The 24,569-nt window shown below is 38.2% G+C and overlaps 2 protein-coding genes across 3 annotated transcripts in view; both read left to right on the top strand.

Moving 5' to 3' along the window:
• LOC306885025 (uncharacterized protein) overlaps positions 1-18,208 on the top strand; it is a 52,339-nt gene extending 34,131 nt beyond the window's left edge. Inside the window, exons 2-3 of one of the 2 annotated variants that reach the window (XM_079441335.1) lie at positions 9,927-10,091; positions 13,990-18,208. In XM_079441335.1, coding sequence (XP_079297461.1) covers positions 9,944-10,091; positions 13,990-15,902 — 2,061 coding nt within the window. In that variant the 5' untranslated portion in view covers positions 9,927-9,943 and the 3' untranslated portion in view covers positions 15,903-18,208. The remainder of the gene's footprint in view (positions 1-9,926; positions 10,092-13,989) is intronic. The other variant, XM_079441336.1, reaches the window with a different exon arrangement.
• Positions 18,209-18,667: 459 nt separating this feature from the next.
• The window catches only part of LOC306885282 (protein tyrosine phosphatase type IVA 2-like), a 28,418-nt gene continuing 22,516 nt past the window's right edge, over positions 18,668-24,569 (top strand). The window contains exon 1 of the mRNA XM_079441705.1: positions 18,668-18,782. The gene's annotated coding sequence lies outside the window, so the exon portion shown is untranslated. The remainder of the gene's footprint in view (positions 18,783-24,569) is intronic.

The following is a 24,569-nucleotide window of genomic DNA, read 5'->3' as shown; positions in this document are numbered from 1 at the left end:
TTTTAATCCTTTTAAAAATATATATAATTATGGGTCAGAGTATCAAATGTGTATTTTCACGCATATTTTTGTGCAGTTCATTGCATAATACTGTGTTATGACTTTTTTTACCAGAGTGCATGATTTGTAAATGAATACATTTGTGCTTTATCTGCAAGTTTTTTTTAGTTAAAGGGATAGTTCACCCAAAAATGAAAATTCTGTCATTAATTACTCACCCTCATATCCATATTTCAAACTCATAAGACCTTTGTTCATCTTCGGAACACAAATTAAGACATTTTTCATGAAATCTGAGTGCTTTCTGACCAGGGCCGGTTCTAGACCCTTTTTAGGTGGGCTTCAGCCCCCCTATTTGTCGTCTCATCCCCACTAAAACTATAATCAGCTATCTGAACGATCAGACCAGTGCTGCTTCCTCAAGAAAGTTTATCATTCTCGCTCGTTTATCGAACTCAATGTGGTACAGCTGTGATAGAACGTTAATGTGCGTGCATACACTGAGAGGCACTGCACGGACAGCACGCCAGTACCAAATCACAGCCTGGTCTCATGAAAGTGCATTTCAATGGCACAATATTCTGTTTCTATTTGGTGTACTTATGATACACATCTTCCCCACACCCCGAAACCTAACCATTGCGTCTCATATGCACGCCAAAGTCAGTTTGTGTATAAATAACACACCAGATTGAAACAGAAAATCGTGCCATTGAAGCGCACTTTCATGAGATCGCGTCATTCGTTTTCACGTCTTCGAGCAAATACACAAAATAATAGTAGGCCTATGTCACAGTGGCTGTCTTAAGTAGGCTATCCAATTAAACGCATTCGGTTACATCTTAAACATAAATGGTTATTGGATAGATATTTTTGGATTAAGTTATTGGAAAAATATTGGATGTGTGTAATATTAGGTTAATAATGTTAATCAAACAACAAAAGAAAAACATGAGAATCACTCACTAACTTCTGTAACTTTAAAAGTTAATTTAATTGTAATACAGTTTTCATAAGTACGGTAAAATACTGTTTATTTAGGTAATTTGTATCTTATCTAATGGTCTCTCTGAGGGCTAAGCCCAACTAAAGTTGAAATCTAGAACCATCCCGGTTTCTGACCCTGCATAAACAGCAACGCAACTGACACGTTCAAGACCCAGAAAGGTAGTAAGGACATCATTAAAATTGTCCATGTGATATCAGTGGTTCAACCGTAATGATAGTGGCATAAAGGTGTAGGAACTCAGATTACGGAGTTATCACTAATAGAGACTACGCCACCCCTGGCGAAACACCTGGGGGAAATACTAAGCAAAGAAAAGGACACAAGCTTGTTCACTCCCCCAAATACGAGGAGGCGTGGATACAGATCAATGAAATTTTATTAAATCATAAATAAAATTGAAACCAGGGCGAAAGACACAATAAAATGACGACAAGTGGCCCAGAATCACAACGAAAAAGAAAGACAATCACAATCAATTAAATCAAATCAGAAGGGTCTACTAACTGAGCTGGGGTATCCCAAAGAGTGGGCAGGCGAAGCACTGGGCATTACAATAGCCCACGATGAACCAGCCCGCACCGACTAACCCACTCTGGCTCACCCTGCTCCTAAAGGAAAAAAATAATAATTACAGCCAGAGTCGATATTACTACCAAACACTGAATTAGATGGACTTTCACCACATCAATAACAAATCAACACAAAATCAAGACAAGAATAAAAAATAAAGCTCTAAATGAACAGAAACTACCACTAATAATAGCAATTGTTATTGCTACCACACACACACACACACCCACCCACACACCAAAACCTGGTTAAATCCACGATACACATACAGACCATGAACTAAACACCAAGCGCACACATACCTCAGACTCAGAGCGGTGGGATTCCGGAAGCGAACAGTGACGCAGTGACACGATAACGTGGCATACCTCAATTCAGGGGGATGCCCTTTATATACACAGCGCGGTATCACTCAATTAACCTCCCGAGTTGTAACTTTCCCGCGAACTGGCATTCACCACAATATGAAGCTATGAGAATACTTTTTGTGTGCAAAGATAACAAAAAAAATTACTTTAGTTTACAAATTCTTCTCTTCTTTGTCAGTCTTCACCACACGTTCATGAGAGCACCATGATTCATGCTTGTTTATAACATTATCTATAATGATACATAGTGTCTTTTCAATTTTGTATTTGTTGTATTTAGATTCCATTGCTGTATGTAATGTTAGCTAATGCATTAGCAATGCAGTCCCTTGTTTATCATGCTAAAGCTTTAAATCTAAAGAGAATGAGCAAGAAAAGGTTGAATTGAGAGAGGATGCTAAAACATATGTTCAGTTTGGTCTCAGTTGAGGCACTCCAGACACCCTGATGGCCAATTTTTGATTAAACCTGAACAGAAAGTCATAATAACACAATCTATAGGAGCGCCAGTGCTAATGGTCCAGCTGGTGTAACCTAAACACTCACTTCTTGTGCATGCTACATGTGTGTGTCTGTACAAGAAAACACGCTGCAGTATTCCCAAGACCGTGAAAGGTATGTGCATTATTCGCACAGCCAAGAAAACGAGACAGCTAGGATGAATAGTGTCTGCTATTTACAGTGTCTAAGAGAACATTTCCTCTGCGGGAAGCTAGAGGGAGCTTCATCTGAGCTACCTGAGAAAAACATGTTCCCACAGTATCCCTATTTGAAGACGTTAAACAGTAGAAGGGCAGCACTTGAATTCACTGTTTATCTGTCGGTTAACTTGACAGGAACGTTAGCTTTAGGGCCATTGCATAACGTCTATGGGACCCTTGGCGCAGGCTGGAGGCCCCGTTCATGGAAAAAAGTGAAGTGTGAGGAACAAAATGGCAGCGTAAACAGCTTAAGTCACACCCCAGCAGGACCCTGACAGCATTTAAATGGATGATTTATTGTACAATTCTGTTAAATGTTGTCACAGCAGGGTTGCGGCTGCATATTACCCGTTGGCTTTTGAGACTTGCTCTGTAGGTCAATGTGTCTGAGAAATGCTGTCTAAGAGCCAGTTTAGCCAAACCTCCATTTTAATATCCACACTGGGCTCAGGTCACGGTGGCCGCTTATACACCATGCAATCAGATAAAGTAAACATGCAGCGTGTTGAAAATGAGCACCGCGTTCTTAAATGTTTGCGCAGCGCTTTATAGTTACTAAGGTAGCCGATTGCATAGGGGGAAAAAGGAGTGATATGAGATTGGCAGACGGGGAGGCCGTTACAGGTTAAGCACTGTTCACTCTCTCCTGAGATTTAACTCGTGCTCAAAAGTTGATTTATGGAATAAAACTCTCAGACCCAATTTCCGCCTTTCTCACTGACTTCATAAGCATGGTGTCTATCAAATAGAAGTGTGCCTGTACTGTGCAAACACACATGTTCTTGCAAGCCACACACAGACATACTTTCATTTACATTAACATGCCTCTAAGTTCATAACACTATTTTCTTTCTGGATTTATTATTTACAAATGTATTAAAAAGGCAATTCACTTGAATCAACGGTTGTATGATGATCACGTTTTAATTTGTAAAGTAAAATTATAATTTTTTCATTGTATTTACTATTATTATTTACTTGTGTATTTAATTATTATTTAAATATGTAAATAAAATAGCTTTATTGTTATTGATATTTTATATTATTATTGCACACAGATTATTATTATTATTATTAAATTTCATTATTATTATATTCATACACACAAGTTAAATTCATACATACTTGAATACACCTCTTGTATGGTGAGCATGTTTTCATTTCTAGAGTAAAACATTTTATTTTATTTTTTTTACTTTTATTATTTATTTACTTATGTATGCATTTAAATTTGAAATTAAATTGTTTTATTGTTAGTTATATTATTATTGCACACAAGTTATTGAAATTGTTATTATTAGTAGTAGTAGTAGTAGTAGTAGTAGTAGTAGTATTATTTCTTTGAAACAATCTTACTGCTTAATAATATTAATTAATTCATATTAATTAAATATTTATAATATAATATTATTTATTAAATTAATATTAATTTTAACATTAACATTAATGTTTATCATATTTTTAGTCTCTTATTTTTGTATTATTTTTTTACTCATGTATTTATTCATTCATTTCAAATTTAAATGTTTATTATTATTATCATCATCATCATCATCATTAATTATCCATACATGTCATATTTTTATTTCTTTGAAATAAAACTTTTTCACTGCTTATTAATATTTGAAAACAAATATTTAGTTATGTTAATTTTAACATTCATATTTGTCTTGTTTTTAAGCTGTCAACGATGTTACATGAACTTACACACCTGAGCGGTCTTACATTGGCCCCTGTTGGCTGTTTGTGGGTTTTAGTGGAGAACCAAAGTGTTCATTACACAACCATCATAGAAAGAGCCACCTGTTTTAAGGTGATGAAAAGTGGGAATACCTTTCTTTTGAGCTATTTACTTGTGGCTTACTCGGTTTTGGTGTCTTGGTTGCCACCTGAGCTGCTATGTTGTTTTTAGAGATTACTGCTAGTAGGTTTTGGCCCCTGCAGTGTTTTGCCTAATTTTCCGCCAGCATGCAGTAAGAGTAAGTGGTATAGTGAAAAGTAATGCGTTATGTGTTTGTATTTCTGTTTTCTACAAGGACCTGTATGAGAACATTCCAATTTCTGATTGAGTTTCACAAGTCTGGTTAGACATGAATTACACGGATATGCTTTTAAAGCTCATTTTCGGTCTTGGTGAATTATTATTCCCTGTTATTTTCTGATTTGGAGGCCGACTTACTATAGGAAAGCCATAAAGTTTATAATGTCTGGGACGAATACTTGCTTATTTCCCTTTCTGCTCTTAGAACAATTTCTGTTTTGAATTTTGGTAGCTGTTACCGTAAATTCTTATGCACAACTTCTTTATAAATCTGTTTTAGATAAACCATAACCAGTGTTTGCCAAATTGCTCCTTTTTTATTGTTCTTTCGGATGGTTTTACCTTCAATGGTTGTGACTGGCTTTAGTTACTCAGAAGCTCCTTATTTTTTGTGTTATAGACGTTTGGCAGTCGCCCATCCTTATGTGCATATCTATGTTTTAGACCTCAGCTGCGCGCTGTAAACACAGAGAGTGCGCATGCATGGCCGAGCGCTTGGCCAGACGAATTGCGTGAGACTTTTTTACTGCGTCTGCAGAGCTTTTCAAGAAAAACATTAGATAAACAGATTGTGCCGGCCTGTGGAACAGGGGTAATGTCTGATTCTGATCGTTTTAAGTGTTAAGACGCCTGCTCAGAGCAGGGCACATGGTCAAGAATGTCTAAATTATCCTCCCCACAATACCACAACCCCCAAAAAAGCCTCAGCCACCCGCCCCCCCTACTACCACCAACGATAGCCAACTATTCAAAAACTAACCAAATTGGCCGTACCAGCAATGCTCTCAGTCTCTTTCTGTTTTTGCCCATTTTATGTTTGTCTGATTCTTTCGTTCTCACTCTTGGCCTCCATGTTTTTCCTGTGACTTGTGATCGTGTTTTTCCTGGAGGGGGAAACGGCTACATGTGAGAACTAGGAGGAAGCAAGTTTTTTATCGAGAGCAAATACAGATGCTCACACAGACGTGACTAATTATACAGGCTCGCTCATGGTTTTTGGGACTGCACATCCTTACACGGCAGTAAAATAAGATGGCAACCGCAGCGCTATAAGCTCACGGTGGCAAAAAAGCATCACACTATGCTGTACACTGTAGGAGGGCTTCAAGGTCGGAGCAAAGCCCAAAATTGTCCTGCTGGAGTCCAGCAGAGTCCCGAACTGAAATTCCAGTAAGAACAACAATAAAAATGAAAATCGAAAATGATAAAAGAGGGAAACGCCAGTGAACCACAGTGAATTAGGCAAAGCAAACAGGCGCAGAGTGCCCCGTTTGGAGTCTTGCTGATTGGGAAAACACAGCGAGGCTGAGCATGTCTGGCTTTTTTTCCTCATCTCTCTGGCCAGCTTTAGTGCAGGAGCTGCAGTTGGACCAGGTTCCCTGCAGATGTGGTTTAACATGGACATGTGCTCTGCCATACTTTTCTTTTTTGATTTTCACTGATGCAACACAGGCACAAACTAAATGTTGTGAACTTTCCACCATTTGCCTGCTGCTTTTGCAGACTTCCTTTGAAGTAAGCACAGGAATTTCATGTATCTGACAAAGACACTTCATATAAATGCACAAGTGAACTTTGGTCTTCCCTTATTAATTCGGGGGGGTGTTTGTTTCTTTCTTTCTTTTAGAACTGATAGATATGTTATATAAACTGCTGAAAAGCAGCCCCTAAATTTTGGCCTGTCTGACCTTAAAGTTCTTGACCTTTTTGACAGTATCGAACAGTCAGAATAAAAAATAAAAAAATTCTCATAATTAAAAAATATTTTCATATTACTTTGACATAAATGTCAAATTGATATTGAATTCATTGTATATATTTATTTAATTATTAGTGACCAAAAATGATAACAACAAATGTATATTATTTTTGATAATTTAGCATTAAATACATAGTTAATACACAATTTAATAGACTGTGTGTGTGTGTGTGTGTGTGTGTGTGTGTGTGTGTGTGGGTGTGTGTGTACACACTATATATGTCATGTTTATTGCTATAGGGGGAAGAAATCGTATTATTTTATATTATTTGACATAACTGTCGAACTGACATTTCATTTATTTTAGATATTTATTAATTATACTTGTAGTGACCAAAAATTATAACAACAAATGTATTATATTTTTGATAATTCTAAATATATAGTGAAATATATGTTATGTTTATTACTAGGGAAAAACTATCAAAAGTTACACAAATGAATGTTTTATTGTATTTAGGCGTCCATCCAACTACTAACACTTACAAAAATATAAATAAATACATTAAAAATTTAACATTTTTAATATTTTAGTGTATTTATGTATTTTGTGTATTTATATGAAGTGTCTTTGTCAGATACATGAAATGCCTGTGTTTACTTCAAAGAAAGTCTGCAAAGGCAGCATGCAAATGGTGGAAAGTTCACAACATTTAGTTTGTGCCTGCTCTCCTGAACTTGATAATAATCCATTTTTGACGTTTAAGGACCTCCTTTCACTGACCAGTTGCTGAAAACAGTAGAAAAAAAAAGGCATTTGAAAAAGTTTCAGACGTTATTCATGGAAAGTGTCTCAAATGATTACAGTCTCTGATATGGTCCTTACAGGAGCCTCATGTTTAAACTGTGAAAAGGGTTTATATTTGAGAAAGGGGCACCATTAACCTTTGGTTAGAATTTAAAGAGGTTCTTGCTGAGCTGTGGCACTGTGGAGAAAGTTGATCTGACCTGTGGGTCTAATGCTTGCAGATGCAGTCGGGCTGACTAGTGGGTTTCTGTGTTCAAACCTGCGGTTACGAGAGAGAGTTCAGCTGTCACAGCACACTGAAATAGGAAGTGAGGTAGGTTATGAATGTGTCTTGGCTTGGCCAGGTCCACTGGGAACGGCAAACCAAAACCTGTGAACTGTGAAGGCCATGGATAGTATGTCCATGTGCTTTTGGACAGAGTTTAAGATCAGCAGACTTTAAGCTCCATCCCTCAGGCTTCGGAGGTTCAGCACTCTTGGGAAAACATAGTGTGCAGAAATAAATGACTGGGAGATAATTCAGTCAATAAACTACCTGCCATATTCAGGCAGAGCCCAGGACAGCTCATCCAGGTGTAGAAGAGACTAGAAGAGACCACAAAAGGTCAGAAATGAGTTGTAGGTCTTAGACCAGATTCTTAAAATTAATAATCTAATGACATTACCTGCAGAATTTACTTGCTATGTTATATAAAATAAAGTCTTATGTAGTATTATATGTAACTAGCGTTTTATATTTGAAACAACCCAATAAATTCAAGACAAGGGGTTTAAGAAAAGTTGGAGGTTATCTGAATTTATGGTAGTTAATTATGAGATGTTTAAGAACATTCAAGAATCTGATTTAAGTATTTTTAAATTATTTTATTCTTTTAGTTTTAGTATTCTTTTAGTTTCTTTTATTCTTTTAGTATTTTTAAATTCTTAAGTTTTGTCTTTAAAAAAAGATATAAAACAAGATATTGAGGAGAATCTAAAAATCTAATAAAAAATCTAAAAATGTTTATATTCTATAGAAGAAAGACTGTTATACTGGTCCGGAATTACATTATTTGTTTATTTGTTATCATCTGTCAATGATGACAAATGATACTTTTTGGTTGAGCTATGCCTTTAAGAATGTTTCAAGAATCAGACGATATGATAGGTTTACAGCAAAAATTCTAAATGCAAAGAATAAAATGCGACTAACCGTATAATCATGGATAATTAAGATAAGAAAATGAGTCAGCTTTTAAAATGGAAGAGAAAGCAGCAATTGAGATCAACTGGTATGTAATCCATGAAAGCATGTAAAAAGAGATATTCAAGACAACTGCTGATGTGGATGTTAGACGCTCAAGAGTATGCAAGATTAGACACAAGTAATCTGACATTCTCAATATCCCTACTGTTAGACCCTAACTTGATCAGTACCCCTCTCCTCCGAGCCAGTGTTCTCTCCCATGCACCTGATCAAATCTGTGTAAATATTTGGTGCGAGTAACATGAGGATGAAATTATCATTCCTTCCTGCAGTAAATTAAAGCAAACAGCTGCTGCTGTCTTGGGGAACGACTGGTTAAACAAACGCTGAGGCACTGAGCCCTACCTAGGCTTTGGTATCCGTACCTCATCGCCCAGGCGTAACTTGTGTGGGGTCAATAACCCTACCCAGTGACCCGTCTGACAGCCAGCCGTGTAGGAAGATCCTCTTGGCTCTTCTTGTAAGCATCTCTGTAGGCCCTCGAGTGAAACCATGTACATCTGACAAGGCTGCTTGTCTGCACCAAAACACTGAACGCATAGATTCTGTGATTTTTCCACGAAGTACTGAAACAAGGCCTAAAATAACATTTCACTTCTAAAGTTTAACCTGAAGGGCTTTACGTCTGCTTTTTCAGTTTTGGGCCGGTGTTAGGGGTTATTTTCTCAGTGTTTTGTAGCCTATATGGTAGCCGAGAAGGCCTTTCATGTGTTGTATCCCGTGCCAGGTATCACTGATCAGGCTAACACATGGAAAGCTGTTGATGTATGCCACTGTCACTCAGTATTACACCTATTGGCAGTAATGCTGACTGGTGTAGGACTTTGAAATCCAACCGAGCACCTTGGTAAAGCCAACATAAACGGGAACGGGAAAAAAAACCTGAATGGGTATCCAAAAATGATTAGGAGTAAAGAACATGGAGTAAAGAACTCAGTCTTTGAAAGGAGATGAAAACATGTGCAGTGTATGCCTGCAAAAAAGATAATATTTTTTGGGCTGTACGATTTCCATTGGTGATTTTCCATCAAAATAAAAGTTTTTAAATTAAGACATCCATAAATATTAGTATTGTAATTGTACAGTTGCAATGTTACCAAAATAATTACATTATTATTTTTCTTAAATATTATGAATAGTAATATTTCTTATTTAGTTTCTTTATAATTTTTATATAATAATAATAATAATTATTACTATTTTTTATTATTAATAATAATAGCCATACTGATATATAATCACAACTTTTGGCCACATTGTGCAGCCCTACAAACAAGCACAGCAAATTTGTAATTGTCTATCAAATTTTAAACCCCCCCCCCCCCCCCCCCCCCAATTGTGCAGCCTCATTAGGGTTGTGAAAGAATATAAATAATCCTAATGTGTTAAATATGACCTAAATAAATTTTTTTAAATGATTGTTAGCTGAAATACCAGTTGATTGATCTAAAAGCAGTGAATCATTGATCTTTCTCTTTTTGCAGTTTGAAAGCCAGTGACAATGCTGACAGTGCTCTGTATCCTGCTAACGCTGGGGAATCATGTCCTGGGGGGAGGTTACGCCCCCATGCCTCAGATGAAATATGTGCAGCCCATGATGAAGGGGCCTGTTGGGCCACCCTTCAGAGAAGGCAAGGGCCAGTATCTTGGTAAGTGTTTGTCATCCATCCATATTCAGATGATAGAATAATTTGCTTTATTCTCACATTTATATTAATTTTGTGAAAAACTACTCGATTTAAAATAAAAAATTTCTTTTTAAATATATTTTAAAATGGAATTTATTTCTGTGATGGCAAACCTGCATTTTCAGCAGGCATTAGCTACTCTAGTCTTCAGTGTAATATGCTGATGTGCTGCTCAATAAACATTTCTTACCTTCTCACCTAAAGATTCTATGGACCTTTTCACATTTCCGTATTTCTCAGCAGTGGAAGTCATTATAGTTGGGTAAATTTCTGTAGCGGTGACTGAGAGACTACAAAACTACTTTTTTTGTAATTTAATGTAAGGGTAATACAATACAAAGTAAAGTGTTATAAATGTACATACAATTTTTTTTAAAAAGAAAAGTTAAATTAATTTATTTAAAAATAAAATCTTACTGACCACAAACTTTTGAACAGTACGAGGTATAGCAACATGAACATGCCTAAAAATATATGTACACTCAATTACACCACATCGGATGCCCATTTATATAATTAGTTCTGGTCAGACAGCACAGAGACATTACTGTTTGTATCACTCTGTGTGTATGTGTTTGTTGAGGACATATTGGTAGTATCTGCATTAGTGACTCTTTTTTGCAGGATACATTGTTACAACATTAGGTGGCACAGAGTGTCTTGAGTGAGTCATTTGAATCATTCATTCAGCTGATTTGTTCAAAAGTACAGATTCATTCAGGAGCAAAATAAGTGGCTGTCTTTATGAATGAGTCATGTGAATAAATCTCTTGATTAATTAAAAAGCAGCTACTCACTCATAAAGACACCTATTTCTTGAATAAATTAATTTGGCTGGTTAAACTGGATTGCTAGAGGTTAGTAAGTAAGAATCAGCTTTGTTTAAAAGCTGATATATCATTTTTTTGCACTAAAGTGGCACAGTGGTTTAGTGTATTCACAATTTTAGGCCCTGGATGACTGAGATTCTTCAGGGAGAGAAAGCGTTTGGGAGTTGAGCCAGAAGTCTGTCAGACTAAAGCACTGGAGATGCACAATAAGAGAAGACAAGAATGGTTTGCAGTTCGCTGACTCCTCTCCTCTCTATGATATCTGAGAGGGCATTGTGAGAGTGTCACAGGAAGAGATAGAAGAGGAAAAAGAGGGACAGGGCGGGGGGAAGTCACCTCCCTTCTGAGCAGTATATCACAGGTCCATATAGTTCAAACCTGAAGGGAATCAAAGGGTGTCAAAACAGTGTCAGAAATAAGCAGAAGGGGTAAAGATAGTCTTGAGCTGAGGATAAATCCAGGGTAAATGTAAAATGGAAGCTGTTGTGATGTGCTTAAGATACATAGGAGGTCTGTGTTTAACAGGTAAAGGGAGAAGGATAAAACACATAGGAGAGAAAAGAGCAAGAAGTGGTCAGATACATTTTCCTGGGATGTAATTGATTTAACTGCTGCTGATAGTTTAGTTTTTAGGAATAGTTCACTCAAAGAGGAAAATTCAGTCATTTACCCACCCTCATGTTGTTCCAAACCTGTTTAAAACACTGTTCCGCAGAGGGAGGAAAGTCATACAGGTTTGAGCAACATAGGGATTAGTAAATTATGACTGATTTTTTATTTTGCTCACATAGCACACATGGTTTATTTTTTCACAGTCTTCAAAGTAATTTTATAAGGATGGAGAGACTGATAGTATCTATCAGGTAACCTTACAGGCAAATACAATTATAACATAGTTTTATGTATTACACAGAACAGAACACACATAAGTGTTACATTTTGTGTCCTGCATTCTAATTAATGTATTTAAAGTTTGAACAATTTAAACAAAATATAAAGTTAAGTAGGAGACCTTCAAGATCAATTAATATTCAAAACATCTCTAAAGAAAAGCTGTGTGCTCACTACCATCTAGTGGACAATGGAAGACTTGCACTGAAACAGAGTTTTTCGAGAAGTATTTGGGATATTATTACACTTTGCTAATCCACTTGAAACCTAAGACAAATTTTCATTAAAAAAGAAACAAAAACATACTAAGTAAAACTTGCTATTGGGTATAGATAACCAACCTCTCTAAAATACAGAGCCAACCTCTCTAAAATAAGTCCTCCCATAAACATTTGTTCTGAAACTGTTGAGAGAAATATGTACTCCTGCTGACCATTTCTAAATTTCACTGACCTCTGTCCAATACCAATATGTACTTTAGGAGATTCCCTGTAGTTGTCTGTTTATTTTGAAGCATGAAGTTTAAGGTGGTACAGTGATGGTATCAGATGAATTAAGTAAATGGAATTTGCAGAACATGATTTTGTATTGTGTAATTTTGTATTTATATATTTATCTAAAGTGTAATGATCTAAATTATTCCTCTAGTAGAGACATATGTTGAATACTAGGCCTGTGTTATAAATCATTTTACCACTTGAGGGCGCTTCACAAATATAGTATACTATTCTATTACATAAAAAAATATTTACATAACATCTATGAGATAATTATGGTAGATTATATTTCATTTAACTTATTGTTTAAATATATTCCGCAAATAAAGTACTTTAGAAATTGCATATAGGGTCTATAGTTTGTGTTTGTGTGTGGTATGGTTTCTGAAGTGAAAAGCATAAAGCACATTTTAATATTGGCCGATTTATCTGAAGATTAGGCTAAGGATTTGTCTCGCTCATGTTGATGTCACATGTCAGGACACATCTGTCATAAAGTCAGTGAAATGGACCATTTTAAAGGCTAAATGTAATGTAATGTTAATTCTGAACTCATCTCTCCAAACTTTTATTGAGAACTGAAGTGAATGCATCTTTGCTGCATTTTATTCTCTTCCATAGTTTGTTGTTCCTAGTACAAACATGGCAGTCAAACGTCATCACTGCAGTTCCTTTGCTGAAATTCCAGTGAGGTCAAATGTTTTTGATAAGTTTGTCCTTGTCCTTTGTTTATGTTTTGTCCATAAACACATTCATTTTCCCTTGTAGGCCTTCGCTGCATACCTGTGTAGCTGCCATTGAGCAGACTCTTGAGCATAATGTTGAGTAAAACACAATGCATAAATATAATACATTTATACATTTAAAATTTTAATTAAATCAATAATTAAACGATAAATAAACAATAATATCCTGGCCAGAGGAGAACTGGCCCCCTGACTGAGCCTGGTTTCTCCCAAGGTTTTATTCTCCATTCTGTCACAGAGGGAGTTTTGGTTCCTTGCCGCTATCGCCTCTGGCTTGCTCAGTTGGGGACACTTAATTTCTAGTGATTATCGTCAATTTGATTTCACAGATACTATTTAACTAAACTGAGCTAGACAATGACATCTCTGAACTCAATAATGAAATGCCTTTAACTGAAAATTTTGTGTTTAATCTTACGGGTGGTGATGGCGCAGTGGATAAGACACATGCCTTTGGTGTGAGAGACCTGGGTTCGAATCCACTGTGAGACACCAATGTGTCCCTGAGCAAGACACTTAGCCCCCTAGTTGCTCCAGAGGCGTGCGACCTTAGACATATATAGCAATTGTAAGTCGCTTTGGATAAAAGCGTCAGATAAATGTAAATTATTTTTATACATTACTGACACTCTATCCTCCAATTTGATACTGTTAAGTGCTTTGACACAATCTGTATTGTTAAAAGCACTATATAGATAAAGGTGACTTGACTTGACTTAAATGTAGTCTCACTAGCACTTTAGTGTCCCCTCTACATGGAAACAAACTATATTTTTTGATGGCACAGTGATTCATTGACAATAAAAAAATGTGTCTTTAAAGTCTCACATTGGTAAAATCTTCTTTTATGAATTTAGTTATGAAATTATTAATTTTTCTAATTTTTTTATTACAGAGTTTCCACCCATGACGGACATTAAAGGGGAGCCAGGTCCTCAAGGGAAGCCAGGATCAAGGGGACCACCTGGACCTCCTGGATTACCAGGGAAATCAGGTATAGGAAAACCTGGTCTCAATGGTCAAACAGGTCCTTCAGGGCCTCCAGGATTCCCTGGGATTGGAAAACCAGGACTACCAGGATTACCAGGAAAAATAGGACCTAAAGGACCTCCTGGACTCAATGGTGAGGTTGGGCCTCGTGGAGAGGTGGGTCCACGTGGACTTCAAGGTCAGCCAGGACCACCTGGACCAGCAGGTCTGTCGTTGAATGGCAAACCAGGGTTACCTGGGACTAGAGGCCCACCAGGGTCAAGAGGTGAGCCGGGGCCTAAAGGCGGACGTGGTATTCCTGGTGAACAAGGACTTAAAGGGGAAAATGGCAATGGAAAGCCAGGTATAACAGGTCTCAGGGGACCCACTGGCCTTCAAGGACCTCCAGGACTTCCAGGTGTTCCTGGTTTGGGTAAACCAGGGATTGATGGGCTGCCAGGGCCAGCAGGGCCAAAAGGAGATAAAGGACTTCCAGGAGTTCAAGGTGTCCCAGGGGAAGCTGGTCCCCCTGGACTACAAGGTCAGCCAGGGCTAGCTGGTTTGGGAAAACCTGGACTTGATGGTACTCCAGGTAACCCAGGCTCAATAGGTCCAAAGGGTGATGTTGGCCCCAGAGGAACTCCTGGGTTTCCTGGCCAACCTGGCTATGGTAAACCAGGGCTTGTAGGACAGAAAGGAGATAGAGGTCCTGGTGGATTACAAGGAGCCCCTGGTGACAAAGGAGAACCTGGGATGGGTGGTCTACCAGGAGATACAGGGCTAACTGGACAGCCAGGGCTTCCAGGTCCACAAGGTGCTATGGGTCTTCCAGGGAAACATGGGATGCCTGGTCTAAAGGGAGAGAATGGCCCACAGGGACCTCCGGGCTTGCCAGGGCTTAGAGGAGATCAGGGTCCCAGTGGGCTCCCAGGAAAGTCTGGCCTCCCAGGTGATAGGGGCTTTCCTGGTCTCAACGGAGCCACAGGCAAACCTGGACCTAAAGGTGAACCAGGTCACATCGGACTGCCAGGTAATCCTGGTTTGATTGGGGGATCAGGTCCAAAAGGTGAGAATGGGTTATCAGGACCCCCTGGGCCACGTGGCAATTCAGGGATCCCTGGACTCCCAGGCCCCACTGGTCATATGGGACCTCAGGGTATTCCAGGGTTGAAAGGCGAACAAGGTCCACCGGGCCCCCAAGGAATTGGAAAGCCTGGAGACGAAGGTATGACTGGTCCACAAGGACCTCCAGGAAAACCTGGCACTCCTGGACTTAGCGGTATGCAGGGACCTCCAGGTCCACCTGGACCTCCTGGGCCTCCCGGCCCGCCAAATGGTGATATAAATCAGTTAGCGGTTCAAGGACCAAATATTGTAGGAGAATCCATTCCAAAGCCAAATGGTGAGAAACCTTATTTTGGTCAGGCTGAGCTCTCTGCCTCCGTGGCTCCTGCTTTTACCGCCATTTTGACGACACCATTCCCACCATCTGGAATGCCGATCAAATTTGACAGAACTCTGTACAATGGGCAAAATGCTTACAACCCTGCCACGGGCATCTTCACAAGCCCACTGCCTGGAGTCTACTATTTTGCTTATCATGTACATGTAAAGGGAACCAGTCTCTGGGTGGCACTGTATAAAAACAATGTGCCAGCCACATACACCTATGATGAATACAAGAAGGGCTATATGGACCAGGCATCAGGTAGTGCGGTACTGGAGCTGAAAGAGAATGACCAGGTTTGGGTGCAAATGCCTTCTGACCAAGCAAACGGGCTCTACTCCACTGAGTACATCCATTCGTCCTTCTCAGGGTTCCTCCTGTGCCCCACATAACGGTCCGTCTCAGCGGAGAATTGCTTGCTCAAGTGCCCTGCAGTAACATCTGTGATAACAGCGACTAGATTACAAGAAATACTTGCTGAACGACGGAGAGGCTGAGTTCGAAGCAGAGGATGGAGAATTCATGCTGTCTCTGTTTTCACCCTCTCTTTCAAATGTCCGATTTGATTATTGTTTTACTTTCAAGTGTTGTCATTTTCTGCCTATATGATAATTTTATTATAACTGTTATGTTATTTTTGTTGATGTTGATGTATTGGTGTTATTTTATTGATATTGTTGTAGTTGTTGTTGTTTATCGCAATCAGACTATTAAGTACTTTGCAATGTGTAGGTAACCGTTTAAAGACTTACCCATGTGACTGCACATGTTGCCAAATGTTCTGACTCCCATTGAGCTCCATCACATTGACTCTGGGGTTGTGTGTTCCCCTGGTTGCAGTCGAATTCACCTATATCTTTCCCTCATATAACACAGGCTACTTGATTTGTGCCACATTTCACATTTTAGAATGCAGACATTCTATATGGCATTGTTATTGTATTTGTATGTTTAAATACATCTGTAATTTAAAGAATAATCTTCAGTTCCATATTGTTATTTCTTATTAATACCAGACAGGTGAATATCTATCTGCTTTAGTCATTAGGTATGTATGTTTTGTTTGATTTACTGTGTTAAAGCAAAAATGATGTGCTAATCTGTCTGTTTCTGCGACAACTACGTTGTGTTTGAGAGTTATTAAGAAAAATTGTACTTGATGATTTACTGAGTTCTTTGCTCAAAACATGCCAGGTTTAAATCAGTAGTGATCCTGAAGGCCTCAAGAGGACTGCTGTACAACAGTGCCTGCATTAACAAAACAAATATGCAATTTCTGTGACACTAATTCCGTGCACTCTCAGAAAAAAGTTACAAAAGCTGTCACTAGGGTGGTAACCTTTCAAAGGGTACACCTTTGTGCCTAATCTCTTCCACATGCATATTAGTGCCTGAAGTGTACATATTAGTACCTTTCAAAAAGTGACACCTTTGTACCTTTATTTCTGAGAGTGTACTTAAAAAATCATGACATCAAAGCTAATACATAGCGTATAGCTTCTCATCAAAATCTTAGGATAGCCTAGAGTACATTGGTGAGTAAGGGACTACTAGTAGATTGAGAATATGAAAATATAATTCAGATTTTTTTTATATAACAAATCAATTCTCCAACACAAAATCCAAACTACTGCATTGTGTACTCTAAACGTTTTACATTCTCTGACGCTTTTCTTATTGCTGCTTTAACAATGACACAATTGACTGACTGTTTTTACATTCTTCTGAGACTTGTAATTACACAGACATGATTGACACTATCATGAGTCAATGCATGTCCTAATCTTTTACATTTTGACAAAAAGTTACATGATTTGGATACATCACACTATAATAGCACTGCTCCAGTGGTGTTTATGAAAGGTTAAAATGTACATATTCTCAAACAAAGAAATTGTTCCTTGCACATTTACTGAAGTGAATGAAAAACAGAAGTCCCTCTTGAAAGACATTTTCTCACTTTTGTTTGACCAATATGTAGAATTATGAAACCTGAGGAGTGTCAGTACATAAATGCACCCACTCACTGAGGTTGCATATTCAATATACAGTTACATGACATTTGTTGCATGACATTGTTCAGATTATTAACTCTTGAATTATGTTTTTGGCACCAGACCTTTCCTATTTCAGCATGTATTTGACCTTTTTATTGTATATTAACACTGTGACCAATATTTTCTATGATGAGTGTATATTGTGTATGTGCAATGGATTGAAGATTTGAAAATTCGTTGTGCTGCAACTTCGCAAAACTGCTTAGACTATGTTGCTTCCTTTTGTTATTCAAAACTAGGACAAAAAAAAAAGCCTTGATTCTGTTCCACGGGATATTTATTCATGTTCAATCAAATTACAAGAAACCAATCCCATTTGCACATAAATTTAATGAAGGAATATTTATACATTTGTGATAGTCCAGCAAGGAATGTCCAACTACCAAAACCCTGAACGTACAAATAACCTTATATTTACCAGCATTGAGGAGTTTGTAGTACACACTACCATTGTTTTCTTTCTTTCTGTTATGATGTATCTATCAGTCTATAGGACTTTTGTCATACTGCATTCACTTTATGCAATCCGTTTGGGGTATTAATGCACTCTTTGACTGACCATATTTTGTCTGCTCGTACAAAATCTACAAGTAGCCTACTTGACAGTACTGATGCAACATCAATAAAGACCTTCTTGATCAAGGGTGTCTTTTGTTGTTCTCTTTAACTAATAAGACCAAGGCTAATATGTGAATTAAACCCTAATCTTAAAATCAGTACCAGTGACATATTATAGGCCCATGCTATAATACTTAAATCCACATACTTGCAGTGTGTAGGTTTTGTTAGGCTGAAGGCTGAAGCACATTCAGTGTACAGAAATTTGTGATTAACACTAGGGGGAGTGAACATCCACCTTGTGATCATATAAAGGTGGCTAAAAATGCTTCACAAGTATCATACCTATAAGCATTTATCCACTTTAACTTGCTCTACATTTTGTGAATATCTAAACCAGTTTCAAATCCAATACTTCCAAATCAGGTGGTCACACATTTGTTTTCTTGGATTAAATAATCTATATTTAACAAAGTCCTCGTAAAACGTCAACAGGCTCTTGCGCACAGATGACGCAGTCGCTGCCTGACTCCTCCCTCTTCAGTTCTTCTCAATTCAGTTTCACCGAGAGAACGACAAACACCACTTCACCCTCACAGCTCTACGTGCACTTTCTCCGGGGTTTGCCAAGGGATTTCAATGTTTGGGCCGTTCGTTGTAAGTATCCCTTATTATAACTCGCCTTCCGCCTCTAATATGCTAGGAAGATGTTAATAACGAGCACCCTAGACGTTTGTTTGACCGTTTCTAGTGTAGCTGTGAAAGCTCGCGCTTCAGCCGGTGAAGGAGCTCGCGAGGGTGGCAGCCATTTGCCCGCGTACGTTTGAACGGAAACGCCATACTCGCCTGTTATATTCGTTTTGACGGCTAGGCGTTTTTTTAACGGGATCAGAGACCGTTTGTCGGTCATTCCTATATTTGATATCCACAAACGAAGGGGCTGGGGTTCTCCTCAGGCTGTCCTGGACTGCGTTGATTAGCCGCTTGCTAGCGGTCTCATCACCAGCCAGAGACCGTGTCAAGAAGTTACTCAGACAGTATATAGCTGTAATTATAAATCTAGATAAATGGTTAATTCTGTGTCTGGACATAAAACACAATGGTCACTTGGTAATTTTTCACGGTTTGAGCAGATGTGAGGGTCAGAGATGGTGAGATTGAATTGTTAGCCTGCGAGCTAATGTTACTACTGTCAGTTCAGTCAGATAACAATTTATCGTCACACTCCAGTCTGTTCCTGATTTCAGTGGTTCAATGGTTATGCAAAGCGTGCAAGATTAGAGTCAGTAATTTTAGTTTCTTTTTAGTGTACCACAAAATTTGCCGCTCATTAGACCTAGTATTAGACCTAAACTGCGTAGTAAACTAGTTGGTAAGCCAACAGTATTAAAATGTCAAGCTTGCAGAACAGGTAAGATGATGTATGGGTGAAATCTGATTTCAGCCGGTTCCCAGAATGAGATGGTTACTGATGGCATGGCATGACATGACCCTAAATGTGGTATTCAGGTGCCCTGTGTAGTGTTTGATGAGTCACCTGGCTTCAAGCTCCACCTGTTCTCATCCTTGTTCCTGTGTAATTACTACAAGGAAACTGTACAGGTGTTGGTCAGTGGCTTATGCCTTGTTGACTTTGAGATGGGCATGCAGGCATTCCTGCCACAATCTGGAAGTTGTAAAATTGCCAGGTGGGAACAAGTCAGGACATGTTTTAGAGCTTGTGGTATCTGCATAATATAAGGAGCGATTTCACATGACAGGGTTTTTTTTTTTTTTACTTTTGTAGGGTGAAGCTTAGTTGTTTGTAGTGCTGAGACTGTGACAAGTTGCTTTTTATCACTTTAACCTTCCCTTATCTACATTCAATTATAAAATGAATAACTTTGTTTTAGTAACTGCGCTAAAGATTTAGGGAGTTTATCTGTTCTTATGAACAGCTGATCTTTTCTGTGTGCTCCCCTGTATATACTCATGGGCTCTAGATGTCCTGTATGGTTCTGTTCACATAGCAGGGCTACGCAGAAAATACAGTTGTGAGTTTGGATATAGAATGCTAGTCAGTCCTGTAAATAACCAAAATATGCGTGTGAATGCACCTGTATTGATGACTCAAATACAGGACTGCTGTGTGAACATGGCCACAGTATCGGTAGACCTTCAGCGTGGTACTGCTTTCGCTCTAGAGGTTTGGTATTTTGAAAAGTCTGCTGAAAGCTTTCTCATTATTAACTAATAAAGACTGTGCCGTATAAACGCCTGATAACCTTTCAAAGCTCTAAAGTACAGACATGGCTTTTTTGATCAGCATTAGATGTTTAGACCATATTTATAGCTTGTTTGGCATTTTGGTTGAACAGAGCTGTCAGTAGCCACTCTTACTGGGCAGCATGTTAAATGTCACTGTAGCAGTAGTTCACAGCTTGTTAACAAACATGGATCGAGTTGTGCCTCACAGCAGGCTCTCCTAAAACATCTACACAACTGGCAACGGCATGACTCCCATTCCTCCCACTGTCTTTTCAACTTGTCTGCTTAAATATTGAAGGAGTTGTTGTAGCCTTTGAGCCGGCATTGCAAACCCAGCAGGAGCGCAGCTAACCCTTGATGAATGAGCACGGTGCTCACCACAGTCTCATCCTGACCTGACAGACATCTGCTCCCTCTGCATGGCTTCCATAGACGCTGCATGATGTGGCCTTTGAGAAGACAGTCGATCTTTAAGATGTCTTTGTTGAATAACACAAACTGTCTGTCTTGTCATTTGAGTCATTTTATTAAGTTTACAGTCACAATAGTGTAAGCATCACACTGACAGGAAGTGGGCAGGTTTGTGGCAGCATTTACAGGAGTCCCCACCCTCTTAGCGGAGTTTCCACTGAGCAGCGGCTTGCCTTCTCTCAACGCTTCTTCAAAACACTAACATGGCAGTTGGTGGTGACATTATTTTTAGGTTTTTTCATATTTTGCACATGAGTTTCGTCAGCCATCGTTGCACCAGCTGATAAAGTGTAGGCCTTTTTAAAGTCATTCTTTAAGAACATTTTATGGCTAGCTTTTAAGCAAACATTTTGTAGAGGCCTAAAAGTTTGTAAATCTAAAAGGATTGTTTTTTAAAATTAAGACATGGTTTTGGCTCACGAATGTTAAGAAATCAAATTACAAAGCTAATGCAGAAGCACTTAGGCTGTGGTGGTTGTGTTAGCCTAATTTAGTCTTTTCAGTCCATCTCTAACTTGACCACAGGCAGCTTGCAAGGTGCATGTAATTCTTTTTACTATTTTCAAAGCATCACTTCTATCTCTTGGCCATTTTTTTAATCTAATTGTTTGACATATGACTTGGAAGACAAAGCAGCAGGTGCATGAAACATATAGCTTACCTTATTGAATTCATTTCCTTTTAAGATGGCTTCCTGTTTTTGAGGAACGTTGTGACTATGGCAAAGCACAACACAAGAATGATGATGTCTTCTGGCTGTACCTTATTGCCTTGTCTGTAGAGTGAGATTAGCACTGCACTGAGCCCCTGGCTTTGGCAGCAGATTTCTGTCTTTCTAGCACGCTGCTGTCTTTTTGATGCACATTTTCATACCACCTGCTTTCAGCATAAAAAGGTCCCCTGCTTTGTGTCTTGAGCTGACCTCAAAACTGATTAGATTTGTGACGATATTATGGCTTATCAAACTAATTTGATGCAGTCAGAAATAGCACAATGTTTTGTCACAGTATAATTTGTGTGATTGCATGGTGCAGTCTTGTTGACACGTCGGTTTTGCTATACCTGTGTTAGAGCATGCAAATTCAGAAATAAGATTGTGTATAAACCGGCATGTCGTTTGTGTACTGAGACTGTATTGTAAATTCACAGCCATGATTTTTAACCTGCATTTAACTTTTTTTGACCCTTTAAAAATTGGTTTAGACAAAAGTTATACTGTCAATTCTTTTCTATTTAGCTGTATACTTTATATAACACTTCTCATAATCAATTAGAAAATTGTAGTAGAGAGAATATTCCCAGAGGTCTGCATACATTTTTATTTATTTATTGAATAACCACTTCTTTTCTCTGTCAGGTCTAGATGAGTTTTCAAAATACCCTTTTCCTTATCTGGATTTTATTTTTTAACAATTTATCAATCTTTGCTCAATAGTCAATGTCTGGGCATGATAAAGGACATTTCTATGTAAAGGGAGTTGTCTTTTTGTCATTGTGGGTTGGCTGAATGTCATCACTGCCATATTATCATGTCACGTCATGATGCATATAAAGTGTTGATCCACAGTAGGGCTGTGCGATGAATCGAAATCGCGATTTGAGACGTTGCGATTTGCTAATCGCAAAGCCTGCAATGTGGACGCGATATTACTCTGTTCCAGAGCATATGCATGACTGCCAGCCTTGAGTAGCGGTCTTACTAACCAATAGAGTGAGCGCACCTCCCTTCTCCCCGGTCAGAACTGCTCTAGCCAACTGCGTAAACGCCCACCTTTTAAAAAGGATCAGATCGAAAGTTAGGCAAATTAAAACTAAAGAAAAACGTATGTAACTTCAGCTTCGAAATGACAGACCACAAACAAAAAAGTTAATTTGTAAGAGCTGTAGGCTACATGAACGTTATCGTACACATTTTATCTTCCCAACAGATTAATTTGAAATAAATTTCATCGCTAATTCAGAAGACCTCACACACAGCCTGTGTCTCTGAATGCTTCTCATACTCGCTCCGCTCTGAATGTACGAATGAAAATTAAGTCTAACTGCTTGCCAATTTCACTTGAATGAAATGAAACATTCAGCACATTTCCCACTTCTTCTTAAAATCCCAAATACATAAAAATGAATAAATCAGCCCGTGTAACATGTAATACTTTAATAATTGACTAAAGAAATAGTTATTTATTTGTAAAAAATAAACACATCTTTCCTGTGAAATTCTGTAAAAGCAGTAATACCATTATAATCTTCCCTGCAGAAAAAAAACAAAAAAACAGTATAACCCCTCCCAAAACACAATAGAAAATGTAATGGATTTAAGGGTTATAATGGGAATTGTATTGGTTGTAATGTAAACTATAATGGTGTCTACTGGTATTTGATGCATTCTATTGGTGGGATGTAATCTAGCAGGTGGCAACCAATAGAACAACAGTAATTCCTATTGGAATAATGCCTGAAACAAAAATGAATTTTGTAATGGTTTTTATGGAAACTATAAGAATTTCTGTGATGGTTTGTATTGTTTTTTTGTTTTGTTTTTTCAGCAGGGTAACGATACTCATACTGTGCTGCACACTATTGACAATATTGAGCTGAAGTTTGACTTTGTAAATTTAAAATCGCAAATCAAATCGCAATATATAAAAAAAATCGCAATTTGATATTTTTCCCCAAATCGCACAGCCCTAATCCAGTGAGTAAGTGAATCTATGATTCAGTGAGCCCTTCTCCAGAGCTTTTCTGAGAGACTGTGAGGAATGCAGACAGACAGGCCTCAAGAATGTGTGTGTGGCATTCAGTGTGTACCTCAGGTGTATTTATAGGCCACTAAGTATGCTTTACACAGATTTTTATTTCTGGCCTTTATGACATAAAGTGTCTCGTATTCTAAATTAGAAGTGCTATTTAAACAGCTAGGCTAAATAGCTACTGCAACTTGATGACCCTATGGGCCATTGCTTTTTTTTTATGCCCTTTGTCTTTTGTTACTTTCTGCATGGTGTGGTTCAGACATGTTAATTATGTGAAAGTGACTTTTCCTCTTAGCAACTTAATAACACCTGGAGAGGTGGGCCATTTATTCACACACTGTGTTATCCTGTCTTGAAGCAGGACCCATATTTCCTCTGCTTTTCTGAGAATGGCACCGGTGGCCTCTTTAATGTTTATTAATACCCAGAATTCACACTCTTCAGTGGCTCCGGTCTAGCAGGCTGAAGGAGCGAAGTTCATTCTCTGTGTGTCCAGTTTTCCTGTGTAAAATGACTTCTTGACCTTCTGGTTACATTAGGTGTAAAATCATAGTGATTTTTGTCAGTTCACGGTTAGATATTTACCTGAGGAGCCATCTATTGTTTAAAAAAAAAAAAGTAATCTTTCAACCCAGGTCTTTGGCTGAATGTAGAGCTTGGTTATAAAGTTCACCTTACCTATTTTATAAATGCATGTGAATGCTTCTTTTTTTTTTACCTCTTTGCTGTGGTGACATACTGGATTTCTCCAATCATTTACTCTGCTTAAAACCCACCCTTTTCTTACAATTGACTGCATTCAGATCTGCATCCATCCAGTCAACAACCAATGAGAGCTACTCTGGTGCTACTCACATTACATTGCCACTTTAAAACTTAAAAAAACTTTTTTACTCAGAAATGGCTCAAAAGGGTGTTTTTTCCCCCACCACCTTATTGGCAAATAGACTCAAAATGATTAACACAAGAAGCA

Source organism: Barbus barbus (genome assembly GCF_936440315.1).
Source record: "Barbus barbus genome assembly, chromosome: 19".
NCBI classification, from domain to species: Eukaryota; Metazoa; Chordata; class Actinopteri; order Cypriniformes; family Cyprinidae; genus Barbus; species Barbus barbus.
The sequence above is the reverse complement of the archived record's forward strand: the minus strand, read 5'-3'. Positions and strand labels throughout refer to the sequence as shown.